The sequence below is a fragment of the Atractosteus spatula genome, chromosome 4, assembly GCF_055471065.1.
Source record: "Atractosteus spatula isolate fAtrSpa1 chromosome 4, fAtrSpa1.hap1, whole genome shotgun sequence".
Lineage (NCBI taxonomy): Eukaryota > Metazoa > Chordata > Actinopteri > Semionotiformes > Lepisosteidae > Atractosteus > Atractosteus spatula.
Window position 1 is genome coordinate 62,527,132 of NC_142709.1, and position 14,341 is coordinate 62,541,472.

Sequence of the window (14,341 nt, forward strand, 5' to 3'; positions counted from 1 at the left end):
CTGAGATTTTTTAGAAAGCACTTTGAAAATTATGAAGAATATTTAACACTGGCGAACAATAATGATTTGGCTAACCTACGGATAAAGGCAGTAACAGATCAAGAAATCAAGCACAACAAAAAGCATTTACACACTGAACTAACAAAATGACAAAACACAACTGCATGATGACTGCTGTCATAGGAAAGTCATTAATAATCAAGCCAACAGGATCATGATGGATTAACTTAATATTCAACACAGCAGACAGGCAATGATGTTATTAATTTATTGTGTGCCTTCTTTGTTTCACTGTGTTGAGATAGTGTTCACTGCCATCAATGAGCACACATTCTCAATTAACTGAATTGGCTCTGCTTATCTGAATGGTGGTCTGTTAATAGGGGGCACACATCTCAAAGTTAAGGTGGAAAGAGGTCACAAATGCTGAAGCAAGCCCTCTGTGAATTGCCAAACTACAGTTGGCTGATTGTGTCTGGAAGATTATATAACACAAGTAGTGAGGTAGATGCAACAACATAATAACAAAAAGAGAGATACCACAAAGTACACCTGATTCCATTATTCTGCAGCCCAGGACTGGCAGTTTGAAGTCAGCTGCTCCCACAGCCACCCCCTGCAATTCAAGGACAGCTGTGGGAATCACAGAAGGGTCTTCCTACAGGTCAGACACTAGACAATGTGCAAAGTGTTTATTAACACCATCGATTCATAACTCCCATAAATCTTTTACTTAGCCAAGCAAATGAAACAGCAGCTAGATAGGTGTTGCGTGTTTTTTGCTTTTCTTTGTTACATTGACTCATGTTAGTAAAACTTTCTAAGATTAATTGGAATTCACTGATAACACAATAAAAAAAACTGTGACAATACTGGAAATGTTGTGATTATTTAAGTAAAAGAATACATTTTTAATATCATTCTCAGATGCTAAAGGTTCTAAAATCCTTATAGTTCCCCTGTAAGGACAGGGCATGTTTCTTGTGATGTGTGCAGGAAAGGGATGTGCATTAACAAAGTGTCTGCCATTTATTTTGATCAAGCATGCAGATTTTACAATTCTCCACAATTTAAGTGATATAACAAAAGAGAAGATTCCAGAAAAAGAGGAGATCAGAGCATAGGGTTCTCTTCAATAAGAGCTTTTGGGTCCATCAGAATAGAAATCAAAGCACTACAGTTCCCCTCTTTTCTGTCTTCTTCCTCGTGCTGACTAGCTCAATGTGCTGTGAACAGCTGTTCTTCAATTTCGTTTCTCTGGCTTGTCTGTTACTATCCTTTCCAACTCATGGTGGTCCCCCAACACAGGGATTTAGTCCATCATTTGAAAATAAGAGCAAAACCCACCAGCAGAAAAGAAGAAAAATTCTGTAAAAGATTTTTTCCAATATTCCTCCTGTGACTTGCTGCACAACAAGAGCATCAGATTTTAAGTTCACAATGAGCTAAAAGAAACAATGTATTAAACAAACAATGTATTTTTGTTTTAAATGGCTATGTACAGTGGATTATGCCAAAAATCATATTTATCGATGTGAAAATGGATATGAACAAAACCCCAGGGTCAACACAGTTTACAAAGTATATTTGTAAACAACATGAGAATGTTTTAATAATAATATTGCTCTGCACCTTTGCATGTCCATATTGAAATTGGGAATAGCAAAAGAAAATAATGAAGAATTTTGCTTATTAGATCCCTAATAAAGTTACATGCTTCTAAAACAAAGAATGTATAATAAAATCTATTAGTAAAATACACAAAATGGAAGGAACAAAAAGCTTAAAAACCTCACAGCAAGCAATAAAAATAATTCAATATTTCTATAACAGATTGCATTTGTAGATTTACCATTAATGGGTTTAATGAATTGCCTAATGTCGTCTTTATGGACTTTTCTGATATGTCTGATATTTTCTTGTCTAAAGCATCCAAATTAAGCACTGTTATACATCTTACCATATTACTATGTTCACTATCCTGTCGTAAAAGCTCCCTGATTCCTTGTTTACTACAGAAACCCAGCTGAAAACTTATTTTTACTCTGAATTCCAAAGGGGCCTTCCACTATACGGTGACCTAAATGCATAAACTCGCATTGTTTACAGCCTCCTTCTCTTCCCAACCCCTGCAGACAGGTAGGTCTGACACACATTACGTAGTTTGTTTTGCATTTCCTACCCCTGAGCATGTGATTAATGAAGCCCTGTTGTGACAGGAGACAGTTGTTCATGCAAACACTAAGGATCTTTTAAGGTGTACAGTATTACAGTATTATTGCTCTACAGTATTAAAGTTGTCTTTCTCAAATACATATTGCAACGATATGTCTTAACAAAATTACCTAATGCAGGGGATATACAGTAACTTAACTTAGGTAGCCTTACATGTTCAACTGTTCAAGACCTTTAGCATTGTGACAGGTAGAATATTGAAAAAAACTATTTCCATGTACACACACCTCTATGTTAGGATCGCTGACATGTAATGAATGAGCTATAACGTCACAATGAACTTGTTCATACCTATATTAATTTTGGTTGTTGTTTCATTATAGTACGTATCTTAGCTGGTTTTGTTTCATAATACATAAGAGTAGAACAGAGTACTATATTTAACTGTATTTTAGGGTATCCTAATTATATAGTCTCTTCAAAGACTGTCTATGGAACTGGATGATGAGAACATGTACAATAAGACAATATGTTGCCATTGATTTTTAAGAGAGCATCTGCATAGATAAGATTTAACCACTAACCATACATTAAAGTGTTTTTTACTGCATAGCCATGTCCCAGTCTGTTAATTTGTATTCTAAAGCAGTGCTACCACAGACAGAGTTAGCTTCATTTTCAATCTCTCTCTCTGTGTCTCTCTGCAGCAAAACCCTAAGGTGATGGTCTAGCCTTGTTTCTGAACTGTATAGTGCACTGGTGAATCAAAAGAACAGTTCAGTATGCACATGCAGTATGAACATGTGGTTAGGCATAAGGCATGAATTAAAACAAATTCCAGGGGGTTTACAGAAAAAAAATGGTTTTGTGAAGGCTTTTAAAATCATTCCCTTAAGAGACATTTCTGTCTATGCTGTAGTGGAATGATGCATGCTCAGAACGACTCCTTGTGTTCACTGCTGTCGTCTAACATGCTCAATGAAAAAGCAATTAATAAAATATTTTAAAAACAGAGATCGTAAATTACAATCTCTGTGCATGGGATTAAACATAGTGTAAAATTAAACATACTGTAAAATGCATTACACATTAAATCCTGATGCAGATACTATAAGTGTATGCCAGCATTTACATACCAGCATATACAGTACATCTCCTGTTAGGACAATTTGCTTCTCACACCCACCCTACTGCAAAAACACATACAATGTGGAGAAACCCAACAGTATACACAATCTTTCATTACAATGATTATCCTTAGCTGACGGACGCCAACACATGAATAAGAAAGTTAATGCAGCACAAATGTATGTGCAATTTCAAAAGGAACAATAAAGGAGTGAGACCTCCTTATTTGAACTGGTTTACCTCAGTACAAAGTTCATCATTACAGGGCAGACTAGCAAATGCTCCATTTGGGCTCATCTGTTGTATTTAGCACTGTATGTGAGTATTGAGTGGAGGGTTTCTAATGTGAGTGTGGTTTTGCATGTATTTTCTTTGAATAACTCTTAGAACCTCAAATCTACAGCCCTGTGCACAATGGATTAATTTTGGTACTGCTACTTTTAGTTTTGAATAAATGCTCCTGAATAACATTCCACCGAGAAGCAGAATTCGATTAAATACCTGCACTATAAATCTTTAACCACTCCCTTGTAAAATAGATAAAGGAATAAACACACAACTATGAAAGAAAAGGAACTAGAAGCACCCCCTCCACAGACACTTTCCACACTATTTTTTTCCCTCTCACAGCTCCTTCTCCCTCTGTGCTTCGTTTCTCTCTGCTGGGCCTATCTATCATCCAAAGCCCGTTGCCCGGGAAACCCAGTTAGTATTCCAAACACACCGCCTCTGGAGCATGGAGGTTTCCATTGGCTTGCTAAGCTGTTTGCGATCGAAGGCATTCTCCTTCCACAAGGAGTGCTGACCTGCATGCACATGAGTTTGGGATGGGCGGGAGACTGCGGCTAGAGCTACAGCAAAACCCCCTCCCCCCCCCCCCCCCCCCAGTATTTCTCCATTCTGTTCTTTTCATTCAGAACCAGCAGTGAGGAATCTCATTCACAAGCACCACCACCAATAACAGCGGGGGAAAAAAAAGTACCCCGGCACAGACTGCCGCAATGCCTAGGCCAGTGCGAACCAATCAATGAGGCAGGAGATGAAAGGAGGGAGTACAGTACGGCAGGGGAGGTTAGGGGGAGCTGGCGACGAGCTAGCACAAAGCCCAACGCACAAAACAGGTCTTCTCCCATTGCTTTTCATTCATCCATTTCCTCGTTCATTCATTTTTCAGCAGCGGCCCTGACACATGAGCTCCATTCGTCCCTGGAAATGGATTCCACAAACAAAGCACCCCTACAGCCTAATGCGCTCAAACAATGACAGAAGCTTTCCATACAAGTACATTAGCTTTCTATTACAAAACACAGACATTAGGCTGCAGGACGCAGCACTGTAGACAGAATGACACACCTTGCGAAAATGTGTTATCGCCAAAATCCAGTGTGCCTCTGCAGTGTGCTGCTAAGTACCATGTTAAATAAGTACATTGGTGATCAAACCACTAAAAGCATTAAAAATGTAGAATGAAATCAAAAGTGTTACATAAAGGGAAAAAAAGAATATATGGAATAAATTCTCAAAGGCAAAGGCATCACTAAAGAGTTTCCAGTTAATAGCAATAAAGCTTCTCCAATATATCTGTTAAAAACTCGCAAAACTCTCAACTTGTGTTTAACAAATAGACTTCAAATTCTAAAATATTTTTTGCAAATGGTGTTGAGGGGTGCACAGCTAGCACATTTGATGCCAGCTCTGCAAATAAGGAAACACAAGAGCGGAATTAATATTAAGTAGGGGAGTACAGTTCCTGTGCCAGCATAAAATACTTGCACTTTTTTTTTCATTCTAAATTATCAACATAAATTAAAATGAATGAATGTCCAACGCCTGACACCTGATGAAAGGATTTGAGGAGGCTGGTGAAGAGCTGACTACTAATGCCCACATTATAAATTCCTGACAGATGTGGCTCTGCTCACACGTCTTTTTCATCGGCTGCCCAAGTCGCAGCTCATGCAGGTTCCCGCAGTATTAAGCAGACTCACCGCATGTGACTCCCCCTCTGGATGCAACGCTCTTCCAGTGCAGTCTATACAGCTGGGTGCACTGAAGCAACGGGGGTAAAGTATCTCCCTCAAGGGTACAACAGCAGTGTCTGCAGCAGGGACTCGAACCCACAACCTGTCAGTTACGAGTGCAGAAGCTTAAACACTACTCTATCCCACTCACAAACTGCGTGGGTAAGCAATTCCTCGCAATGGTCCAGATTTAAAATAAAAAACATTTCAGAAATGAAACATTTCACTTAATCAATTCCTATTGTCTTTAAACTCTTAATCAACCCAGAAAGAAAGCACTGTTTTAGTGTCCAGAAACAAACAGGCCAATAATGTCTTTGCATTTGTGCTATGTTACATCTTGCATCTTACAACATTAAATGGAAGATAAAGCAGCAACTGGAGGAGGAACAAACCAGAGCCATTAGTCAGTGGATAAAATCCTCAATTTTAGGACTGGGAATTGAAGTGAGATCCAGGCAGCACAATTAATTTGCACACTTTTCATGTCTAGGCTGGATTGTATATGCAGTATAATCATTTCTGGCCTGAGGACTGCAGTGCGATTCTTGAGCTCTCCTGGCATTAGTAAGTTACACAAGTACAGTACAAGTCACTAGAGTGTTGCAAACCCATTCACACAACCCCAATGAGGTAGATGAAGAAGAAACATTAGAGCAGAACAGGGCACCATTGCTAGTGACAAAAATTGCTTTAGCAGTAATGGACAGTCACTATGCAGGAAAGTTATTCAATATTGGGAATGATACATTAGGCACGCTAGTGTCCCTCAAGGCAACATAAGAGCTACCACATCAAACAACTTAGAATGAAACACTGAATCGAGTGAAATCAAACAAAAAATAAAGAAAACATACTGGGCTCTGAAAAACACTGTATAAAACCTTCCCCAAATCTTCAAACTACAATTCATGTGACATCCACTAAAGACTAGAAAAGACATGTATACATCCTAGTGTATATTAGTGATATTCTATTCATTGCTAAGATAGTTTAAAGTTACAGACTTCAGCCCCACTATGACACTGTGGTTACAATCATGACCATTTCTACTTCCCTATGCATTTTCAAAAAGATTCCACATTTCTGTCAAACCTCAGATCTCAAACTATCTGTCAGTCTGAAGGTTTTGTTATCAGCGTACCCCTCAGTGTTACCAGCTTACTACCAGTTGCAATGCGGTTTGGCACTCTAAATTAAAGAAAACCAGTGGAGAAGGTGGCCTGATGCTAGTTTTTTATGATAGTCTGTGCCGCCTCTGGCAGTTCATACAACAAACTAAGTCACCTTAATGCTAACACTAGCTATATCAGTTTAGTATGAATAAGGCTCTAGAATGCTTGTTGGAGTGTAGTGTTCTAGGTAATATATGTTATATAGCAATACCATCAGCATGTAGCTTTGTCTTGGAAGAATTAAACATGTCATAAAAAACTGAAGGGCATGAACTGGAAGGCAAAAAGAAAAACAAAAAACATTATGATCAATATCACCTTGCAGACTGTGGTTTTAGAGAATACCATACGTATATTCTATCCAGAAACCCAAGACTTGCACTGGAACATTCCATTATGAAATTAAATTGTTTCCCTATGAACCTGCAGGCTTTGCAAGTTTTGAAAATCTTAACATAAAGTATTTTTGGTGTCGAACAACTGACAAATTGTAACAAAGGAAAAACAAAGTTAATATAGTCAATCATGTAAATAATACAGTGCCCTCCAAATGTATACCTATCCCTGATGAAATCAGTAAACATAAAAATGAAGATTTACAGACTGGATAATAATTCCTTAAATTTATACTGTATAGCACTTTTCTGGACACTCCATGCAAAATGCTTTACAGGTAATGGGGACTCCCTTTAGTGTCCCTGTCACTATACTGGGGCATTAGGATCCACACAGACCACCCCCTGCTGGCCCCACTAACACCCTTTTCCAGCAGCAGCCTTAATTTTTCCTAAGAGGTCTCCAATCCAGGTACTGACAAGGCTCACACCTGCTTAGCTTCAGTGTGTTGTCACTTTTTTTGCAGGGTGATAATGTTTCGTACTTTAAAAAAAATTCTAAAAGCATCATGCTGCTATCCTTATACCACTATAAGGAAAACAAAGTCAAATTTGTCCAGAAAACCTGACAGATACATTTGTTCACAGCCCCGTATTTAGTAAATGCACCTTTGACAGGGAATACACAGACAATGCCTATTGTAGTGTGATATGAGGTCTGAAACTTGAGTAGGGAAATTTATAAACATAACTTTTTGTAGAGGTGAACTGCCATACTGAGTTAGAGTCACAAATGCTCAGTTGATGCTGAGGTCTGGAGATTGAGAAGAACGGTCAGAATTTTTTATTTTACTTCAGTTAACCATACCTTTGCAGACATGGATGTATGTTTTAGAATATTGCCATGCTGGGATGTCTAATTTAAATCAATCTCGAGCTTCTTAACAGAAGCAACCAAGGTGTCCCGGAAAGTGCAATGTTAATGACCATACAGTATCTTGACAAGGACTTCAGGACCTGCAAATGAAAATCAAATCCAAAACATATTTCACCGTAGGTAGTAGTTTTCTCAACATGAGATTCATGTTTTTTTTATGCCAAACATGATGCTAATAAGCATATCCAAAAAGCTTAATTTTCATTTTAGATTAAGTTTGATAGATTTGAGGTGTGTCTTTTGGTGGTTCTGCCTTGCACCTCAGCATTCATGCAGGCAACTTTGACTGGTCATTTTCAGGTTTTTATTTTTATTTTGAAGATGGCAGTGTGAATAGGATTTACAGCCACCTCATAAACCACAAATCCTGCAGCCCATGGTGGATATGCTCATGTCCTCTTCCCAGCAGGGTGGCTCTTATACGAGCAGCCTTAAATATCTTGGACCCTTAAATAATGGACACTACAGTGGAAAGTGGTCGATTCAGCTTTTTGTAGATTCTTTTACAGTCATTCCCCAACTTGTGCAGATCAGTGATCATTTGCCTGCAGCCTCTGAAAAGGTTCTCTGACCTTAAACCTGATGATTCATGCCACTATGGAGTGTTTTCTGTGTATTACCTCCTTTAATTGCCAAAGGAAACAGGAAACCTTTATTGTATATTTGTTTTCGCTTGATATAGTACTTAGAGGTGTTAATAAATGTAACAATCTTGTTTTCTACAATTCAGTTATTCGTGTACAAAATACAGTATGAGTTTGTTTTGTGCAATACTACTACTTCATGGTGTATAACCTCTGAATCCGGGTGGCGTGGTGGCACAGTGGTTAGTTCAAAAAATACCCGAGTTCAAAAGACATACTGGTAGGTTGATTGGCTTCTGGGAAAATTGGCCCTGGTGTGAGTGTGTTTACATGCCCTGTGATGGATGGCTCTGCACACAACCCCTGTATTGGATAAAGCAGTTGGGAAATGGATTGATAGAACAGTAGATTTTTTTTAGTGAGACGCATTACCTTATCTTCATTCTACTATGTGATGTTGTTTTGTTATTATTTGATCAGTTATGAATAAATCCAGAGGGCACTGAATGCAATTAGACATACAACAAATACAAAATCGAAACCTGAAGTTGACCTAAAGAGCTCGCTGTGAATGTAAATCTTCTCTATCAGAAAGAACCTCATGAGAATAAAAGCATACAAGTAAGTTTAGCATAAAACAAATTGGAAGAATTCATACAGACATGCAGTTGAGAGTCTGTCAATTAGTGTATAACTAACAGAGTTGTATTTTTTTTTATTTAGATTGTCTCAAACCTAACTGACCTGGCTATAGTAAGATGGGGCTCTCCTACAAGAGAAAAGGGGCTTTCGATTTTGGAGGAGGTCTCTGCTATCTAAGCACATGCCAGCTTGCTCTGCTGCCGTCAGCTTCCATTACGGAGGAAAGAGCACATTTCGTATCTGAACAGACATCTGAAGTCTGAATTGTATTGTTCGTTCGTTCTCTATGACATCTTGCTTCTGTTTCAGCTTCTTAATTTGTTTCTGATTTTTAGATTCCCAGGGGTACACTGAAATGGCTTCTCATGGAAAAGACCAATTCAGCGTTTGATCATACATTTTGCATTCTCTGGCAGAAGGTCTGCGAGCACTCTTTCTCAGATGTTTCTCTAAAAACAAAACAAGACAGCTATTCCAAACATTGCAATTATCTAGAGAAAGCTTATGTTATATAATGTGAAAATAATATTTTACAATACGTCAACACAGAGGGCATAAAAATGCTTATTATAAATAATTTTAATTTTTTAATTTCTTATTTTCTGTGAAATAAAATACAAAATAGATCATGTGTGTCTCCCTTTACCAGACAAGCTACTGTCCCTGCTTAGCATGATTTGTATATTACAGAATGTATTTTGTTTAAGAATTGGGCTAGAGAGAAATCCATAGATAAATCTGCATTCTACAGTGAAACACACTGCCTAAAACACAACAGAGTAGCATCAGCTGGTTTTGGAAAAACTGATGGGTTGTTGTTTTCTATAAGAACCATTTACACAAGCGTACAATCTTTTGTTTTCTTCATTTTTGTTACAATCTGCCTCTCATTACTCTTCCTGCAGCACTGGCAGGTATGATAGCAACATGACAAACCCCGTTATTTACCACATGTTCAGTGACAGGCTCAATATGTTGATTGTTTTGCTGGGCACTCTAACATGGTGAAAAGGAAGGAGATTAAGTTAAACCATCTGCCTTTGGTTGCATGTGTGTGGTCTATGAGACGTGAGATACAGGTGAATAGGTATAAGTGGAATTATACAGTATGTACCTAAGTGGAGAATAAGGTATGTTCTGTTCTCAGCAGCATACATGTGCACATGAATGCATGTTGCATAGGTAAGCTGACTGCCTGCATAAATGTGTAAGTAGAGAATCTCAGACCTCTCGAGCTTGTAAATAAGGAAAAAAGAGAAGGGCATATATACCTTCCCAGCGTCACAATTATTAGAAACATGAAAAGCAGAAGAAAATAAACCAAACTGCTTGCACAAGCGTCGGAACTTGTGCGGTTCCGTTAACTGCTGCATTGCCCCATTAGAGAGAGCAGAAAGTCCCCGTCATTCCCTGACACAAATTTAAAAGCCTCAAAAGTGCTGCGAAATGAATGCAAGTTGACAAAACCTACAGTGTAATACTGCCCTCTAGCAGATCACCACGTTATTACAACAATAGTGCAACCCCCTTGCTTTCTCATCCATAGAGAACTAAAGAAATTTTCAGATTGGCGTCTTCCGCTCACACCAAGATTCCGACATTCCATTTTGCTCAAGATCTCCAGAACAACAATACTTCCAAGTATTACAGTAAACTTAAAATCTAGGTGTAAAACGAATAGGTTTTATATCACTATAACGTCTGTGTTACTAATGTTTTTTTTATCCCATGAATCGTGCATAGATAAGTGCAGATTTAATTACACTACATTTATTATATACAACAGGAAAACACAAAAATGTTACTTAAAAATAATCAAGAAATCAGTTTAACATAACAGCACATGCTCAAGCATACACTAAGAATTTGTAAAAATCTGTTTTACATATCTAGACAACAGTCAGAGAAGATCAACACTGACACCAGACAATTAAGAAAGGGGTACAGGAATGTTTGTGCAGCCTGTCTCTAAATAACTTGTGATATATATAAAACATTGCACATTGAAAGAAACAAAATCGTGATTTTTTATTTATATCATTCTGTGTGACCTTGATCAAAGTTCACAAATCTCTCAACAGAGACTATTATAGGAAAATAATTCATTTGCAATGGATTTTCATTTTGATCACTGTTTACTAAGTATTTTTTGAAAGTACTGTAGTTTACACTGTTTCTCACTAGTTTAAACTTAGGTGTCTGTGTACTGCAATGTGCAGAGAGCAGTGGTATTACCATACGAAGTCTTAAGTATGATATTGTGCTAACAGCATATAAATACATTTCTGTAAATGTAGGTTTCTAAATACAGCTTAGTATATACCACCAGCTTTCAAAATGTCACTGAAACAGGTGCCAAACGAAGACGAAGAATTTCTAAATCCTTGACTACAGTGACTCCTGGTGGCCACAAACGGTTTTGATATTCATGATGACAATCGGCCTCAGAACATGAAGAATCGGTGAGTGATCTTCTTGTTACTGTATATGTTAATGATATTTTTATGTATTAGTCTATTCTACTTTTAGAGAATGAATTACTCAAAACCCAAAGAATGGTAGTCGTATAAAAACAAAAAAAGGTAGGAAAAATTACTAAACATGCAATCTGTACTTTATATGTAGGGGTGTAACCCCGGTGTCCTGGCCAAATTTCCCATTGGCCCTTACCATTCATGGCCTCCTAATAATCCCCTTCTATGAATTGGCTACATTACTCTGCTCTCCTCCCCACTGATAGCTGATGTGTGGTGAGTGTTCTGGTGCACTATGGCTGCCGTCACATCATCCAGGTGGATGCTGCACATTGGTGGTGGTGGAGGGGAGTCCCCATTACCTGTAAAGCGCTTTGAGTGGAGTGTCCAGAAAAGCGCTAAATAAGTGTAAGCTATTATTATTATTATTATTATTATTATTATTATTATTATTATAACTGCTATCATGCTTCAAATGCATTTACACCATGCAACTTTATTTAAATCTGCTATTTAAAATTTAGTAAACCACACTCCTACTCAGTAGTGATCAGTGATCACACTACTACTAACAAAAATGAATGAAGGATACTAGTGACTTCATCATACATGCTGTGTGTAAAATATTTTTTTGCATTAGTATCAGTACAAAATCCAAAGATCTATGTTTCTTCCGTCTGCTGAGTGAGCTTAGTGAAAGTAACATTTAAAACACTGTTTGGGTGCTATTATTGGCAGCTATATTACCCTGGAACTCACAACTGGCAACCCACTGAAGATAAGCAGGTGTGAGTCTAGCCACAACCTGGATGGGAGACCTCCTAGGAAAGTTAAGCTGCTACTGAAAGCAGTATTGTAGGGGGTGCTCACCCTGTGGTCTGTGTGGGTCTTAACACCCCAGTATAGTGATGGGGACACTATACAGTAAAAAAGGTACTATCCTTTTGATGAAACATAAAACTGAGGTCCTGACTCTCTGTGGTCATAACAAATCCCAGGGCATTTCTTGAAAAGAGCAGGAATGTTACCCCAGTGTCTGGGCCAAATTTGTCCTTGGCATTTACCAATCATGACATCCTAATAATCCCCATCTATAAATTGACTTAATTACTGAGAGCAGAGTGGCGTGTCCAGAAAAGTGCTGTACAAGTGTGTAAGGAATTTTAAATTATTTTGAATATTTTAAATGAGCTATATTTCTCTTTAACAATGAACCACTAAGGTCTTATTAAAAACAATTTGCTGATGAGTATCCACTTATACACTAAGGCATTTTACTGGAGCAATGCAAGTAAAGTACCTTGCTCAAGGGTACAACAGCAGACAGATTTTGCACCCTCCTGTCCAGAGTACTGACTACTTCTCCACTGCTGCTACATCATCATATGTAAATAGCAACAATATCATCAGGACCATGCCAGCAGCCATATCACCTTGTAGCTCATGACTGACAACCCACTGCAGCTAAGCACATTTGAGCCTGGTCAGTGCCTGGATGAGAGACCTCCTGGGGAAAACTAAGGTTACTACTCGAAAGGGTGTTAGTGGGGCCAGCAGGGGGTGCTCACCCTGTGGCCTGGGTAGGTCCTAATGCCCCAGTATAGTGATGGGACTCTATACTTTTGAAAGCAAAGGGCATGACAAGGCAGAGAAAGGCATCATGGCCATCCACTGCAACCAAGGGAGTCTCCAGTCATGACGGCTACTCGTACCACTGGACCAGGCTTCTGAGGTCGAGACAGTGGGACTGCCCCAGTGCAACGGCTTCCCACTTCAAGAAGCTCTCCTGCACAGGTTTCTATGTGCAGCTCATCTTCCAAACAGATGAGCTGCACAAAGTACAACCGTCATCGTCGGACAACCATCATTGTGCACATACCTAGTACCAGAATCTTATCCTCTTTTCTGACGTGCTGTTCCAGTAAATGTTCGAACTTCGAATAATCTCCAAACCACTCAAACGACTGTTCCTTCTTGTATCTTTCATCCCAGTATTCCACGTCTTTGTATCTTGAATTGCACTCTGGTAAATGCTCCATTATCAAGTGTGTTTTTTTTTTTCAAAAAAAGCTCCTTCGACTGATGGCTCGCCCAGTTCTCAAGTACCTCGCAGTAGCTTTGCAAATACCAGTTCCACTGCCGCCGAGCTGTTTGGAAGCTGTGAAGTTAAGGAATAAAATTGAGTTGCTGGATCATTAGGTTTTTTAATTGACGTTATGCATAACCGTTTCATTTACAATCATTCCTTCATCACTTCAGGAAACGTCATCATTACTGTGTACGCTTGGATAGTGATGGTATTTAAAGTTACAAATCACATTTTCGTCATAATTAAATAGGAAAATAATAGGGGCAGACATTGCACTACTCTGTACAAATATCAATGTTATTACTTTGTGACGATGTTTAAATTCTTATACAATAAAAACACGTCTTCAGTGTTCACATTATACCTTTACACTACAATAGTACAGTAAAAAAGTACAAACGAATCATTTAAATGTATTGGTGGTGGTTTGTCATTAATGTAATGCAAACAAAACACACATATATTAGAGTATAAGTAATTCTCTATGATATTCATATAATTTTTAATGGAACTGACCAAAATACCTAACCCACGTGTAGGGTAGTTTTTACTTACACGTTACTGTTTCCGCTCTCGGGATGTCCATCAAAATATGGCCCCGCAGAAACAAAACTTGGAAAGATCGATTCCTCCTTTTTTACAAATAAACAATCTCCTTCATACGATCGGGTAAATCATGATGGATTAACATCTATTTGTGAATATCATAGCGTCACTATTATAAAGCACTAGTCTGGTGATTTCTTCAGATTGTTTTTTAAATGTCGATCTCTGTTGTTGC

The 14,341-nt window shown here is 38.3% G+C and overlaps 1 protein-coding gene across 2 annotated transcripts in view; it reads right to left on the reverse strand.

The window, feature by feature from the left end:
* ece2a (endothelin converting enzyme 2a) overlaps positions 1 to 14,145 on the reverse strand; it is a 111,684-nt gene extending 97,539 nt beyond the window's left edge. The window contains exons 1-2 of one of the 2 annotated variants that reach the window (XM_088913456.1): positions 14,116 to 14,145; positions 13,351 to 13,629 (exon numbers count right to left, since the gene is read on the reverse strand). In XM_088913456.1, coding sequence (XP_088769582.1) covers positions 13,351 to 13,510 — 160 coding nt within the window. In that variant the 5' untranslated portion in view covers positions 13,511 to 13,629; positions 14,116 to 14,145. The other variant, XM_088913457.1, reaches the window with a different exon arrangement.
* Between the last annotated feature and the right edge of the window lie 196 nt (positions 14,146 to 14,341).